This window comes from Chiloscyllium plagiosum, unplaced genomic scaffold (assembly GCF_037043375.1).
Source record: "Chiloscyllium plagiosum isolate Xiang-an unplaced genomic scaffold, Cpla_swu_hap1 HiC_scaffold_10, whole genome shotgun sequence".
Taxonomy (NCBI): Eukaryota; Metazoa; Chordata; class Chondrichthyes; order Orectolobiformes; family Hemiscylliidae; genus Chiloscyllium; species Chiloscyllium plagiosum.
Window position 1 is genome coordinate 111260346 of NW_028270148.1, and position 16445 is coordinate 111276790.

The 16445-nt window shown below is 46.6% G+C and overlaps 1 protein-coding gene across 1 annotated transcript in view; it reads left to right on the forward strand.

Moving 5' to 3' along the window:
- LOC122553279 (uncharacterized) overlaps positions 1-16445 on the forward strand; it is a 173449-nt gene that overhangs the window by 149527 nt on the left and 7477 nt on the right. Inside the window, exons 12-13 of the mRNA XM_087991758.1 lie at positions 8870-9016; positions 10821-10999. Coding sequence (XP_087847884.1) covers positions 8870-9016; positions 10821-10999 — 326 coding nt within the window. The remainder of the gene's footprint in view (positions 1-8869; positions 9017-10820; positions 11000-16445) is intronic.

Here is a 16445-nt window from a genome sequence, read left to right on the forward strand (position 1 = left end):
AGTGGCAACCTTCAAAGATCTATGTACATAGACCCCAAGATCCCTCTGTTCCTCCACCTGACTAAGAACCCTACCATTAACCCTGTATTCCGCATTCTTATTTGTTCTTCCAAAATGGACAACCTCACACTTGGCAGGGTTGAACTCCATCTGCCACTCCTCAGCCCAGCTCTGCATCATATCTAAGTACCTTTGCAGCCGACAACAGCCCTCCTCACTATCCACAACTCCACCAATCTTCGTATCGTCTGCAAATTTACTGATCCGCCCTTCAACTCCCTCTTCCAAGTCATTAATAAAAATTACAAACAGCAGAGGACCCAGAACTGATCCCCGCAGAACTCCACTTGTAACTGGGCTCCAGGCTGAATATTTACCATCTACCACCACTCTCTGCCTTCGACCGGTTAGCCAGTTTTCTATCCAATTGGCCAAATTTCCCTCTATCCCATGCCTCCTGACTTTCCGCATAAGCCTACCATGGGGAACCTTATCAAATGCCTTACTAAAATCCATGTACACTACATCCACTGCTCTACCCTCATCCACATGCTTGGTCACCTCCTCGAAGAATTCAATAAGACTTGTAAGGCAAGACCTACCCTTCACAAATCCGTGCTGGCTGTCCCTAATCAAGCAGTGTCTTTCCAGATACTCATAAATCCTATCCCTCAGTACCCTTTCCATTACTTTGCCTACCACAGAAGTAAGACTAACAGGCCTGTAATTCCCGGGGTTATCCCTATTCCCTTTTTTGAACAGGGGCACAACATTCGCTACTCTCCAGTCCTCTGGTACCACCCCCGTTGCCAGTGAAGACGAGAAGATCATTGCCAATGGTACTGCAATTTCCTCTCTTGCTTCCCACATAATCCTAGGATATATCCCGTCAGGCCCGGGGGACTTGTCTATCCTCAAGTTGTTCAAAATGTCCAACACATCTTCCTTCCTAACAGGTATCTCTTCTAGCTTACCAGTCCATTTCACACTCTCCTCTTCTACAATACGGTCCCTCTCGTTCGTAAATACTGAAGAGAAGTACTTGTTCAAGACCTCTCCTATCTCTTCCGACTCAATACACAGTCTCCCACTACTGTCCTTGATCGGACCTACCCTCGTTCTCGTCATTCTCAGGTTTCTCACATACGCATAAAATGCCTTGGGGTTATCCTTGATCCTATCCGCCAACGATTTTTCATGCCCTCTCTTAGCTCTCCTAATCCCTTTCTTCAGGTCCCTTCTGGCTATCCTGTATCCCTCCACTGCTCTGTCTGAATCCTGTTTCCTCAACCTTATGTAAGCCTCCTTCTTCCTCTTTACCAGACATTCAACCTCTCTCGTCAACCAAGGCTCCCTCACACGACCATTTCTTTCCTGCCTGATAGGTACATACATATCATGGACACGTCGTATCTGCTCTTTGAAAAAGTTCCACATTTCCACCACATCCTTCCCTGACAGCCTATGCTCCCAACGTATGCTCCTCAAATCCTGCCTTACAGCATCGTAATTTCCCTTCCCCCAATTATAAAATCTACCTTGTTGTGCGCACCTATCTCTCTCCATAACCAAGGTGAAAGTCACAGAATTGTGGTCACCATCACCAAAATGTTCACCCACTAACAAGCCCACCACTTGTCCCGGTTCATTACCGAGTACCAAATCCAATATGGCCTCCCCTCTGGTTGGACAATCTACATACTGCGTTAGAAAAGCTTCCTGGACACACTGCACAAACACCGCCCCATCCAATCTACTTGATCTAAAGAGCTTCCAATCAATATTTGGGAAGTTGAAGTCGCCCATGACTACGACCCTGTGGCTTCTGCACCTTTCCAAAATCTGTTTCCCAATCTGTTTCTCCACATCTCTGCTGCTATTGGGGGGCCTATAGTAAACACAAGGTGACTGCACCTTTCCTATTTCTGACTTCAGCCCATACTACCTCCAGAGGCAGATCCCCCTCAAACTTCCTTTCTGCAGCCGTTATACCATTTCTAATTAGCAATGCCACCCCCCCTCCTTTTTTCCCACCCTCCCTAATCTTACTGAAACACCTGTAACCAGGAACCTCCAACAGCCATTCCTGTCCCTCATCTATCCACGTTTCCGTGATGGCCACAACATCGTAGTCCCAGGTACCGATCCACGCCTTAAGTTCACCCACCTTATTTCTGATACTCCTTGCGTTGAGACACACACATATACACAAACAGAAACACACGCAGATACAAACATAGAGACACACATATACATAAACAGAAACACACACAGATACGAACAGAAACACACGCAGATACAAACATAGAGACACACATATACATAAACAGAAACACACACTCCTATGTCTCCTATGTCTTATGGTCTTATATACATAAACACATATACACAAACAGAAACACACACAGATACAAACATAGAGACACACATGCCAAAGTACAGAGGGATCTGGGAGTGCTAGTTGAGGATTCTCTAAAGGTAAACATGCAGTTTGAGTCCGTGATTAAGAAAGCGAATGCAATGTTGTCAATTATCTCAAGAGGGTTGGAATATAAAAGCACTGTTGTGCTACTGAGACTTTATAAAGCTCTGGTTAGGCCCCATTTGGAGTACTGTGTCCAGTTTTGGTCCCCACACCTCAGGAAGGACATACTGGCACTGGAGCGTGTCTAGCGGAGATTCCCACGGATGATCCCTGGAATGGTAGGTCTAACATATGAGGAATGGCTGAGGATCCTGGGATTGTATTCATTGGAGTTTAGAAGATTAAGGGGAGATCTAATAGAAACTTACAAGATAATACATGGCTTGGAAAGGGTGGATGCTAGGAAATTGTTTCCGTTAGGCGAGGAGACTAGGACCCGTGGACACAGCCTTAGAATTAGAGGGGGTAAATTCAGAACAGAAATGCGGAGACATTTCTTCAGCCAGAGAGTGGTGGGTCTGTGGAATTCATTGCCACAGAGTGCAGTGGAGGCCAGGACGCTAAATGTCTTCAAGGCAGAGATTGATAAATTCTTGATGTCACAAGGAATTAAGGGCTACAGGGAGAATGCGGGTAAATGGAGTTGAAATGCCCATCAGCCATGATTGAATGGCGGAGTGGACTCGATGGGCCGAATGGCCTTATTTCCTCTCCTATGTCTTATGGTCTTATATACATAAACAGAATCCCACACCGATATAAACATAGAGACACACACATATACACAAACATAAACACACAGATACAAACATAGACACACACACATACGCAATCAGAATCACACACATGGGGACACACAAATACACAAACAAAAACACAGACACAAACATGGGACACAGAACAGAAACACACAAACAGAAACACACACACAGATGGGGACATACACATACACAAACAGAAAAATACACACAAGCAATCAGAAACACACTCAGGGGTACACACACACAGATGCAAGCACACACACAGATGTACCCATGCAACAACACATTCATAAACAGAAACACACAAGGACACACACCCTCTTACAGGCTGCTATATCTCATTAGGTTATAACATTCCTTTAATTTAGTTTATTTCTCCATGTACCTTTTGAAGATGCAGGAATACTAGGGCCACTCCTGCAGCTGTTAGCAAAATGTTTTTGCAATCACGCAGGGGATATCAAATGCTGCTGGTTACAAATCGGGGAATTAGTGTGTGGGCTGTGTGAATGCAGAAGAGTAGCTTCAGAAGAAAAATAAATATTAAAGCCCAGACATCACTCCCTTCAATAGTATCAAAGAGAAAAAGGGATAGGGTAATGCAAACTGGTGTGTTTGTAGTGAGAGGAAATGATACTATTGATCCTGTGCAAGGTTACTGAATGAGTAAACACTCCTTCAAGATTGACAGACCTCTCCAGGGCTCTGCAGATGGTTTGGTTCCAGCGAGTCACTTACATGCAGTGTTTCTGTACCAATGTTTAACCCTCACATACTGTCACAGTCCCTCTCTCTCTCACACACACACACACACACGTGCCACATACAGACACAGTCTCTGACAAGGAGAAAGTGACGACTGCAGATGCTGGAGAGCCATCGTTGAAAAGCGCGGTGCTGGAAAAGCCCAGCAGGTCAGGCAGCATCCGAGGAGCAGGAGAGTCAACGTTTCGGGCATAAGCCCTTCATCAGGAATGTGTCTGAAACAAGAGTTAGGCTTCACTCCTTTTAGTGAGGATGGAATGTGGTAGTGGACCAGAAGCTCTGAATTTGAATTTCCTCCCCAACCCCCGCCCCCCCCCCCCCCCCCCCACCCCACCAACCCAATCCTTTGAAAGCTTGAGGTGGCACAGTGGCTCAGTGGTTAGCACTGCTGCCTCACAGCACCAGGGACCTGGGTTTGATTCCAGCCTCGGGTGACTGTCCGTGTAGAGTTTGCACATTCTCCCCGTGTGCGCATGGGTTCCCTTTGGGTGCTCCCAGAGGAAAATGTAACAAAATTTGTGGGCGGCACGGTGGCACAGTGGTTAGCACTGTTGCCTCACAGCGCCAGAGACCCGAGTTCAATTCCCGACTCAGGCGACTGACTGTGTGGAGTTTGCACATTCTCCCCGTGTCTGCGTGGGTTTCGTCCGGGTGCTCCGGTTTCCTCCCACAGTCCAAAGATGTGCAGGTCAGGTGAATTGGCCATGCTAAATTGCCCATAGTGTTAGGTTAAAAGGGGTAAATGTGGGGGTATGGGTGGGTTGCGCTTCGGCGGGTCGGTGTGGACTTGTTGGGCCGAAGGGCCTGTTTCCACACTGTAAGTAATCTAATCTAATCTAATCTAAAAATGATCCAGGAGATGGCACAGCTGCCTAATGGTAGGCAGTTCCATAATATCCAGGAAGGTTGGTCATCGTGCCAATAACAACCTCCAGCAATATTCTTTTACCCTCTCTCAGCTTGGCAGTGCATTGCTACCTCAGTCTAGTCCTTTTAGATGTTTATAGGTTTCTATGAGGTCCTCCCCTCATTCTTCAAAACCCCAGTGAATATAATCCTAACCGATCCAGTCTCGTTTCATAAATCAGTCCCACCATCTGCAGGAATCAGTCTGGGAAACCTGCACTGCACTCCCTCCATCTTTCCTCAGATAACGAGCTCTGGATATGGTCTCACTGAGACCTTGTACAATTGCAGTAAGACAGCCCTGCTCCTGTACTCGAATCCTCTTGCTATGAAGGTCAACATTTCCCCATTTACCTTCTTCACCGCCTGCTGCCCCTGCACTTTCAGTGACTGCAGTACAAGGGAAGCCAGGTCTTGTTGCACCTCCCCCATTCCCAATCTATTCCCATTCATGTAATAGCCTGTATTCCTGTTGTTTGCTACCAAAGTGAACAACCCTACATTTATCCACACTATACGACCACTCACTCGAGTTGACCAAGTCACACTAAAGCACCTCTGCGTTCACCTCACAGCTCCCCCCTCCCACCCGCCACTGTGTGGTCTGCAAACCTGGAACCTCAAAAGCAAATCGAATACTTTCCAATGTCCTTTTTAACAATCGGCTGCTGTTAAAATTGAAGGTGCAAAGCTTTTTAAAAAAAATTCATTCCGAATCTTAGCTTGTGGTTGGGAGTTGGTGGGGGGTGGGGGGGGATGTGGGGGCTGGGGGGAATTGGAATTCTCCTGTCAGGGTGGTCTCAGTGTGGAGGGAGCTAAGCCTTCGGCCTTTGGCTTCACTCCTCGTGAAAGGTCAAGGAAAGGATCACACACTTTGGTATTTTGGCTCTTAACCCTTTGAAAACTGGACTTGGCTTGAAAGCATCCAAGACCATTCTGATTTTCTCTCTTTCAACATCTTTAAACAGAAAGCTGGGAATTTGAACAACAAATTAGAAGAAATTATGTCTTTACTTCAACAACCGTGGTTTAAAAGGAGCTTTCTGACTGAGTTATGCTTTTATTTTATTGAGGCTGTTTGCTGAGCTGGTATGACATGGTGCAGAATAGGCTTCACTTCGGCCTAGGCCTGTTTTGGAGCCTGCACTACGACGGTGTGCTACGAGCGAACACTGAGGCCTAAGGCCTAATCCTCAGGCCCTATCATTGCACTGGTGCCGATCTGCAGGCAGCACTCAGACATCCAGAGGCAGCTGCCTTGATTCTGAGATTCAGTTGTGCTGCGCATCTGCACTGGTCTCTCCACACTGGGCAGACTGGGTGACCGCTCTGTAGAACGCCAATGTACTATCCACAAAAGTGACCCAGGTCGCCTGCCATTTCAACACCCCACCCTGTTTCCTGGCCAACATCTCTGTCTCGGGCTTGCTGCAGTGCTCCAGCAAAGCTCAGTGCAAGCTGGAAGAACAGCACCTCGTTTTCCGTTTGGGGTCCCTGCCACTTTCAGGACTCAATATTGAGTTCAATAACTTTAAGGCCTGAGCACTTTCTCCCATGTCCTTACCCCATCCCCCACACACCAGGCCTGAGCTGCTATCACATACTACCCATTGGCAGCCATTATTAGTGGGTCCCTATTAGGGGGTGTTCATTCTCCCAGGCTGGTCTTCATCCACTCCTCTGCCCAAGTGTTTTTTTGTCTTTCTGGGCTCATCCCCACCCATCATTTACACCTACCCCCTGCCCCCATCCCATCTCCAGTGTATATTCCAATTTTTTTCGCAGTTACAAGCAGTTCTGAAGAAGGGTCACTGGAACCAAAACAATAACTCTGTTTCTATCTCCAATGACCTGCTGAGTTTCTCCAGCACTTTCTGCATTTGGATTTGCCAGGTGACTCTCCAGTTAGATCCTGGGACAGACAAAGGGAGAATGGGGAGGCCAAACAGAGTGGGCTAGCAGGAGAGCTGGGAGAAACAATCTCCCCGGATTTAGGCAAGTTACACCAATTCCACATTACAGGCCCATGCTGGTCTTTATGCTCTGCTTTGGGGGTGGCACGGTGGCTCAGTGGTTAGCACAGCTGCCTCATAGCACTAGGGACCCAGGTTCGACTCCAGCCTTGAGCGACAGTCTGTGTGGAGTTTGCACATTCTCCCTGTGTCTGTGCTGGTTTCCTCTGGGTGCTCTGAGGGTGGAATCGAACCCAGGTCCTTGGCGCTGTGAGGCAGCAGTGCTAACCACCCTAATGAGAAAGATGAACTACAATGATGACTTTCCAGGTTTGTTACTTTCTCCAGTTCCTCCTTTTCTGTGCTACGGTCATGTTGAGATGCTTTGAGTAGATTAATTGTCACCAATCCCGCTGGTTGCTTGGCCACTGCCTAACTTACTGATACCAAGTGGGGAGGAATTACCATACGCAGTCTTCAGCAAGTGAGGCTCAATCTCCATACATGGTAAACATTCACTGCTTTGTATGTAATGGCTATTATATAAACAAGATACACGATGGTGTCCATAGAGACATCAGACTCAGTGTCACAGCAACTCAAATACTCTCACACTGACTTTGTAACAAATGTGGAACCCATTTAACTCCTCTCAGTATCAGTCTTACAAATTTTGATAGATGCACCATAGAGAGCATCCCATCTGGATGTATCACAGTGTGATACAGCAACTGATCTTCGCAACACCACAAGAAACTACAGAGAGTCACGAACACAGCCCAGTCCATCACCAACCTTCCATCCATTGACTCCGCCTACACTTCCCACTGCCTCAGGAAGGCAGCCAACATCATCAAAGACCCCTCCCACCCCAGTTATACTCTCTTCCACCCTCTTCCATCAGGCAGGAGATACAAATGTTTGAATACACGTATGAACAGATTCAAAGACAGCTTCTTCCCCGCTGTTAGCAGGCTTGAAATGGACCACTTTAATGTTGAAGTTGATCTCTCGCTGCACCTTCCCAGCAGCTGTAAAACTGTACCCTGCACTCTGTTCTGTTACCCTGATGCACCTGGATAGTGCGATCTGCCTGTAAAGCATGTAAAACAACACTTTTCATTGTAGCTCGGCACACAAGACAACAACAACTCGAATCAAATTAAATCAAATCAAATCTTTTGCATCCTGATGGACAGAGCTTATCGCATGAGATCAATTAACCCATTCAGGAACTAACTGCCTGAAACAAAATCTCTATGTCAAAGTTTAAAAATTAACTTACCTCTTAGTTGATGATCTCAGTGATCCATTTGAAACACAATGGCAAACCAACTAATTAATCTTCATGCTACACAAGTGCTAAGTAATGATCATCACCAACTAGAGAGAATCTAACCATCTTGCCTTGACATTCAATGACATCACCATGACTGAATTTCCTATGAGTGATATCGTTGGGGGTTATCATTGCCCAGAAACACACTGGACCAGCCAAGTAAATACTGTGACTACAAGAGCAGGTCTGTGACTGGGAAGTGAGTAACTCACCTCCTGACTCCCCAAAGCCTGTCCCACCATCTCCAAGGCACAAGTCAGGACTGTGTGATGGAACACTCCCCACTTGCCCTGGCTGGGGGCAGCTCCAACAACACTCAGGCAACTCGACACCATCCAGGAGTAAGCAGCTGACTTGATCGAAACTCCATTCACTGCCCTGCATCGTGGTGCATTGTTTTCATGTTTGACAGGGGAAGGAATGGGGAAGTCGGACTAATTGGGTAACACTTTCAAAAAGCCACCATTGCATAAAAGGCTGAATGGCCTCTTCTGTGATGAATAACTCTTTAATTCTATGAGTGTACAACTACTTCTTATACAACAGCCAGACAGCACGAATTATAAAAAATTAAATCTTCACTTGTGAAATTCCAGTATCGAGTGAGGCTGTGGATTGCCAACTAAATCCATTAGTCTGAGTTTTGTGCAATTTTTATTTAGAAAGATCCTTTTGACCAGAACAATCCAATTTGAGAAATGACTCTTCCCCGTCTGTCTAGGTGCCAGAGTCTGGCTTTGCTTCAGTTTCGCCTCTCAGCATTCCGGCGCCTGGAGCTCGGATCCGTCAGATGGAGTTGAGAGCTCAAGAAGACGAGATAAGCAAATTGAAGCAGCTCATAAAAAGCATCAAAGCGAGTCATCAGCAGGTAATGGTTCTTGTTACATTAATGAACCCTGGCTGCAGCAAACTCCTCATTTTCAAATGTTGCTGTCATTTTGATTGAATTCATCATTCAAGTATAAGTGTGTGTGTCAGAGAGTATGTGTGTCTGTGTGTGTGAGAGAGTGTGCACTTGCGTGAGAGTATGTGTGTGTTTTTGTATGTTTGTGTGTGTCAGAGGGTATGTCGGTGAGAGCACGTGTGAGTGTGTGTATGTTTGTAAGTGCATGTGTCAGAGGGTATGTGTGTCTGTGTGTGTGAGTGTGTGTGTTTGTAAGTGTGTGTGTCAGAGGGTACATGTGTCTGTGTGAGAGAATGCGTGTGCGTGTGTGAAGAGAGAGAATGCATTTGTATGTGTGTCAGAGAGTATGTGTGTCTGTGCGTGTGAGAGAGTGTGTGTGTCAGAGGGTACGTGTGTCTGTGTGAGAGAATGCATGTGTATGTGAAGAGAGACAGTGTGTTTGTATGTGTGTCAGAGGGTATGTGTTTCTGTGCGTGTGAGTGTGTGTGTGTGTGTGTCAGAGGGTACGTGTGTCTGTGTTTGAGAGAGTGTGCATGTGTGTCGGAGAGTATCAGTGTCTGTGTACGTGTGTGTGTTTGTATGTGTGTGCGTGTGAGAGAGTGTGTGTGTCTGGCTGTGTGTGTGTGTGTGTTGAAGGGGTGAGTGAAAAGAAAACTTGAAGGGGAATTGTCAACCAGATGCTGACCATTGTCTATTGCGAGGTATCAACCATGTGTGTTGCTTTTCCACCTCCGACTTCATAAAACATTCCCATCAGATCTACTGCGGAATTCCCAGACTTGATTAACAGCCGTCATTAGTCTGAGCACATTGCCCTGTGCAAATAACTGGAGGTGTTGGGATTCCAGGTCCTCCGTACTTCAGTGAGAATGTTTGGAGGTCAGGAATATCTCATCACTGGGACTTAAAGTAAAAGACATATTTTCTCATAACTTCAAAGGGATTCAGATATTGACACTTGCCTCTGAATCAGACATTGGTGACGTGCCTAATTACTCAAGTGAGGTAACAGGTATTAACATGACCAGACATACGCAAGAGGCTTGACTCCATCCAGAACAGAACAGTCTGCTCATTGGACACCCCATCCATTAAAACATAGGAGCAGAATTAAGGCCATTCAGCCCATCGAGTCTGCTCCGCCACTCTGTGTGATCTGAAAATCCTCGGCTCCGTTTTCTTGACCTTTCCTACAACCCTTGATTCACTTTCTGATTAGAAAGCTTTCTCTCTCAGCCTTGAATATAGCTTATGGCCCGGCCAACACAGCTCTCTGCGGTAAGGAATTCGACAGATTCAATATCCTCTGAGAGATGACATTCACCCTCATCTCTGTCTTAAATTTCCACCTCTTTCCACATCACCTCCCTCTACCGTGGTTGCACAGAAGCAGCCGTGTGTGTGCCATCTACAAGATACACTGCAGCGATTCACCAAGGCTCCTCCAACAGCACCTTCCAAACCCATGACCTCTACATCCTAGATTGACAAGGGCAGGAGATACATGGGATGCCCCTGCAAGTTGCCCTCCATCCTGACTTGGACGTTTCTCACTGCTCCTTCGCTGTCAAGTTCCTGAAACTCCCTCCTTAATAGCATTGTGGGTGCCTCTGCATTGATTCACAGAGGTAGCTCATTACCACCTCCTTAGGGGCAATTAGGGACAGCAACAAATGCAGGGCCCAGCCAGCGACACCCAATCTCGTGAATGCATTTGCAAACATTGAAATATTCCTCAGGGAGTTCACAAAGCTTTCTTGCTCTCCAGGCCCTCCAACTGCTGCAGTGTTCCCGCACCCTGCATCGAGAGGCAGTCTACCTTCTCACAGAGTCTGTCTGTCCCACAAATCCACAGGAGGGCTCATGTCGTGCTGATGCTGAACTGACCAAGAAGGAAATGTTCATCCAGCGACTAACCCTGGCACAGAAAGAGCTGGCGAACGAGAGGTACAGGCCTTACTGAATGGCACAGCCCAGATTACCATCTTAAATTACCGCGAAAGGAACTCTATAGCCTTCTGGACTCAATATCAAGTTAATCAATTCCAGGGTTGGAGCTTCTCCCATGTCCTTACACTAGCCCCCGCACCCCAGGCCTTGTTATCTCATTGTCTGTCTTTACAAAGCACCCATTATTAGCCACTAACAATCCTCGTTAAGAGCTATTCATTAATTCATCCAGTGCTCCTGCTGTGGTCTTCTCTACATTGGTGAGACCCAGCATGGAGTAGGTAACCATTTCGCTGAGCATCGTTGCATGGACCTAACTGGTCAGCCTGATCTCCCAGACATCCGCCCATTTCGATTCCCTTTTCTGACAAGTCCAACCTCAGTTTCCACCATTGCCATAGTGCATCAGACCACATATTGGAAGAACAACACCTCATCTTCCGCCTGGGCAGCCTATAGCCCAGAGGACTCGACACTGAGTTCTCCAATTTCAAATAACCTTCCCACCTATTCTCCGGCTCCCTTCCCAGCCCCATCTCCTCCCTTCCATTGCACCTCCTGCCTCACGAGGTTCACTATCTCCCCACCACCAATCTCATCCTCTCCTCTCCACCTCCTTGACCTGTCCGTCTTCCTTCCCACCTCTCCGCTCCACATTTCCCACTGACTATCACGATAACCCTCCACCTATTGCTATCCCAACTACCTTTCCCCCAGCCCAACTCCACTCTCTATATTTATTTCTGATGTGGAGATGCTGGTGTTGGACTGGGGTGGACAAAGTTAAAAATCACCCACCACCAGGTTATAGTCCAACAGGTTTATTTGGAAACACTAGCTTTCAGAGTGCTGCTCCTTCATCAGGTAGCTATGTCATAAGACACAGAATTTATAGAAAAGATTTATAGCAAAATTCTGTGTCTTATGATCCTGCTCCACAGCTGCCTGATGAAGGAGCAGCGCTCTGAAAGCTAGTGCTTCCAAACAAACCTGTTGGACTATAACCTGGTGTGGTGTGATTTGTAACTGAGTCCACAGTTTGCGCAAATTATTTCTTGAGCTCTCTTCCTCCTCCCCCATCCTGATGAAAGGTCTTGATCCGAAACATAGATTTCTCCACTTCCCTGATGTTGCTTGGCTTTCTGGGTGCTTCCAATCTTCGGTTTGTCTATATTGATTCTCCCAGTCTGATCGGTACCCACTCCTTTGACTGTCCAACTGTTCTTCTCTCTCTCTGGGCTTCATCCCCTCCCATCACTTACTCCTTACCCCTCTCTCCTCACCCTGTCTTCTGCATATAAGCCGACATTTTCCTGGCTACCATCAATTCTGAAGAGGGGTCACTAGACCTGAACCGTTAACTCTGATTTCTCTCCACAGACCTGCTCAGCTTTTCCTGCAATTCTTGTTTTTTTTTTGTTTACAATCTTAAATTGATGGCGGGGCTGGAAAGGTGGTTGGTTTGGCTCCAACTGAAGGCGTTGTGAACGCTGCACTCAGGGGGTTAGTGAACGAGATTGACTCGGATGGTGAAGGGGGCTGAGAAACTGCATGGAGAAGATTGTCCAGGGGGTTGACAGGGTCAATGCTGAGAGGATGTTTCCCCCTCATGGGAGAGTCCAGGACCAGAGGGTATAGTCTCAGAATAAAGGGGCACCAATTTCAGACTGAGATGGGCAGGAATTCCTTCTCTCAGAGGGTTGAGAGTCTTTGGAACTCCTTGCCACGGAGGCTGAGGTAAGGTTATAGAGACAGGGCAGGAAAGTGAGGAATGTTGGATCAGCCATGATCCTATTGAATGGTTGAGCAAACTCAAGGGCTGAATGGCCTTCTCCTGATCATAATTCTGATGGTCATATGGTTGTCTTCCTCACAGCACAGAAGATTTGAGGAGATTTGGTAGAGGTACTCAACATTGTTAATGTCTTTATTAGAGTCAGAGAGATGTACAGCACGGAAACAGACCCTTCGGTTCAACCAGTCCATGCCAACCAGATATCCTACATTAATTTCATCCCATTTGCCAGCATTTGGTCCCTATTGCTCTCAACCCTTTCTATTCATATACCCATCCAGATGCCTTGTAAATGATGTAGTTGTACCACCCTCCACCACTTCCTCTCATTTCATACACGCACCACCCTCTGCGTGAATAGGTTGCCCCTTAGGTCCCTTTTAAATCTTGCCCCTCTCACTTTAAACCTATGCTGTCTAGTTTTAGATTCCCCCACCCCAGGGAAAAGACTTTGTCTGTTTATCCTATCCATGTTCCTCATGATTTTATAAACCTCTGTAAGGTCACCCCTCAGCCGCCAACACTCCAGGGAAAACAATACCAGCCTATTCAGTGTCTCCCTCGAGTGGCAGAGGGATTGGTAACTAGGCAACAAAAATTTAAGACCATAAGGCATAGGAGCAGAACCAGGCCATTCAGCCCATCGAGATGGTGGCTGGTCTGATAACGCTCAACTCCACTTTCCTGCTTTTCCCCCAGAACACTTCATTCTCTTACTGATTACAAATCGGTCTCTCCGTCTCAGCCTTGAATATACTCAGTGATCCAATCTCAACAGCCCTCTGTGGTAAAGAATTCACTCCCCTCTGAGAGAGGGAGTTCCTCCTCATCTCTGTCTTAAATGGATGCTCCCTTACGAAGGAGATGGACAAGAGAAACAGAAGCGATTGTTTTGTTCCAGACAGTGAGATGTGGTCTGGAACAGTGATCATAGTAGATATAATGTTGACTTTCCAAAGGCATGTCAAATCCTGGGAACACTTGACTGGATGAATGTGAAAAGTATGTTTTCTCTTGCAGAAGAATCTAGAACAGGGGCCATAGTTTAAAGATAAGGGGAATCCCCTTTTTTAAGACAGAGATAAGAAAACATTATTCTTTCTCAGTCTTTGGAATTCCCTTTCTCAGTTATGGTGGCCAAATGACCTGTCCCTGTTCTGTATTGTTCTGTGTTCAAAAGGCAGTGAATGTAGAGTCTTTAAATATTTTTAAGGCAGAGACAGATAGATTCATGATTCCAAAGGGGATGAAAGATTATCCAGGGATGTAAAGTTGAGGTTAAAATCAAGTCAGTCATGACTTTTTTGATTGGTTGTTGGAGAGGGGTTTTAAAGAGGAGTGAATCCTGTCTTCAGCAGCACAACCTGATCTTCATTTGGAGCTCCTTACCATTACGGGTGGCCCGGTGGCTCAGTGGTTAGCACTGCTGCCTCACAGCACCAGGGACCTGGGTTCGATCCCACCCTGGGTGACAGTCTGTGTGGAGCATGCACATTCTCCCTGTGTCTGCGTGGGTTTCCTCCCACTATCCAAAGATGTGCAGGTCAGGTGGATTGGCCATGGGAAATTGCCCAGAAATATGAAGGCTAGGTGGGTTAGCCATGGAAAATACAGGGTGAGTCTGAGAGGGATGAGGTCTGGAGGGTTGGTGCAGACTAGATGGACTGAATGGCCTCTTACTGCCCTGTAGGAATTTTATAATTCTCTGATTCCTGCAAACTCTGGAGGGCACAGATCTTGTCTCAAACAACAGCTACAACAAAGGTTGCTGGCAGCATCTATGAAGAGAAATCAGAGTGAATGATTCGAGTCCAGTGACCCTTCCTCAGGACTGATACATGTCTCCATCTCTGCACAGAGGACAATCCCGTCAGTGCCGGGGTCACCCTGCTGCTGCTGTTCACAGATGTGAAAATAGGAATGATCTGTCGTGAGGTGACTGGTCTCTGGCAGATCACTGAACAACTTAGCTCACTGTAGAACTGTTGAGCAGAGCCATCTGGTGTACAGCCTGAACATTTTGTTCATTTGTACACTCATGTATCTGTGCAGCAATGATGTGATAGAGCGAGACTTCTAGTTTGGAAAATTTCGGCAATCGCTTCTTCTATAACGAACCGATGATCTTTATCAGTCATGGCATAGATTATGAGTGCAGGGAAATCCTGTTGAAACTGTACAGAACATTTTCTTCAGCCACATATGGAGTACTATGTGCAGTTCTGGTCCCTACACTATTGGAAGCGTGTGATTGCACTGGAGGGGGTGTGGAGGGGATATTGCCTGGGATGGAGCGTTTCAGTGATGAGGAGAGAATGGATAAGGTCAGGTTGTTTTCTTTGAACAGAGAAGGTTGTGTGGGGAGTCCTGATGGAGGTGTTTAAATTGATGGGGGAGGGGCATGGACAGGGTGGATAGGAAGCAGCTGTTCCTCTCATATGAAGGGTCAGTAATAAGGGGGGCATAAAATGGAAGGCAGGAGGTTTAGAGGTGATTAGAGGGAAGATCTTTTCACCCAGAGGGTGGTGAGGGTCTGGAATGCGCTGCCTGGGTGGGGAGATGAGGCAGGGAACTTCACAACCTTTAAAAGGTAATTGGATGAGCCACTTGAAATGTCATAACGTTCCAGGCTGTGGGGCTAAAGTGGGAAAGTGGGACATGTTGAAATAGTGGTGTACCTTCGGTAGTACAGACATGACAAGCTGAAAGGCCTCTGCTATTCTATATGATCGCATTATTCAACAATTTTGAATTTAATTTTAAATCACTTTTTTCAAGACAGAGGTAGACAGGTTCTTGGTTGGTAAGGGAGTCAAGGGTCAATGGGAGAAAGCAGGAGAACAGGGTGGGGGCTGAGAAACATTTCAGCCATGATCGATTGGCTGAACAGACTCGATGGACTGAATGGCCTAATTCTGCTCCTATACCTTAAGGTCTGATGGTCTATGTGAAAATGTAAGGGTAAATCCTAAGTATTAGAGTCAATAAATTCATGCTATAATTTGTCATCGACTGTGCAATGGAATTATGATATATATTGTCCATTGATGCACTGAATTCCAATGTTTCAAGATTAAATCTCAGGTTCCATGAATACACATTGGAAAGTAGTAGGCCATTCAGCCCACAGGAAGGATGTGATCCTGAATCAATAAAATGAGGCAGCTATCCTCATCCGCCTTGTGAAGGGATTGAGCAAGCTGGACATATTAATTCAAATAAGATGGTTACGATGAAACTGTCGGCACGTGGTGGCACAGTGGTTAGCACTGCAGCCTCACAGCACCAGTGTCCCCGGTTCGATTCCAGACTCAGTCTGTGTGGAGTTTGCTCATTCTCCCTGTGTCTGTGCGGGTTTCCTCCAGGTGCTCCGGTTTCCTCCCACAGTCCAAAGATGTGCAGGTCAGGTGAATTGGCTGTGCTAAATTGCCCATAGTGCTAGGTTGCACTAGTCAGAGGGAAATGGGTCTGGGTGGGTTACTCTGCGGAGGGTGGGTGTGGACTGTTTGGGCCGAAGGGCCTGTTTCCACACTGGAGGGAGTCTAAAAGAAAATCCGTTTTGCTCATAGTGAAAACAACTCAATCACTTCAATAAGAAAAGTGAAGGACAAGTTTTGCACAGGAACCTCAAAGATTGCAGTACTGTAT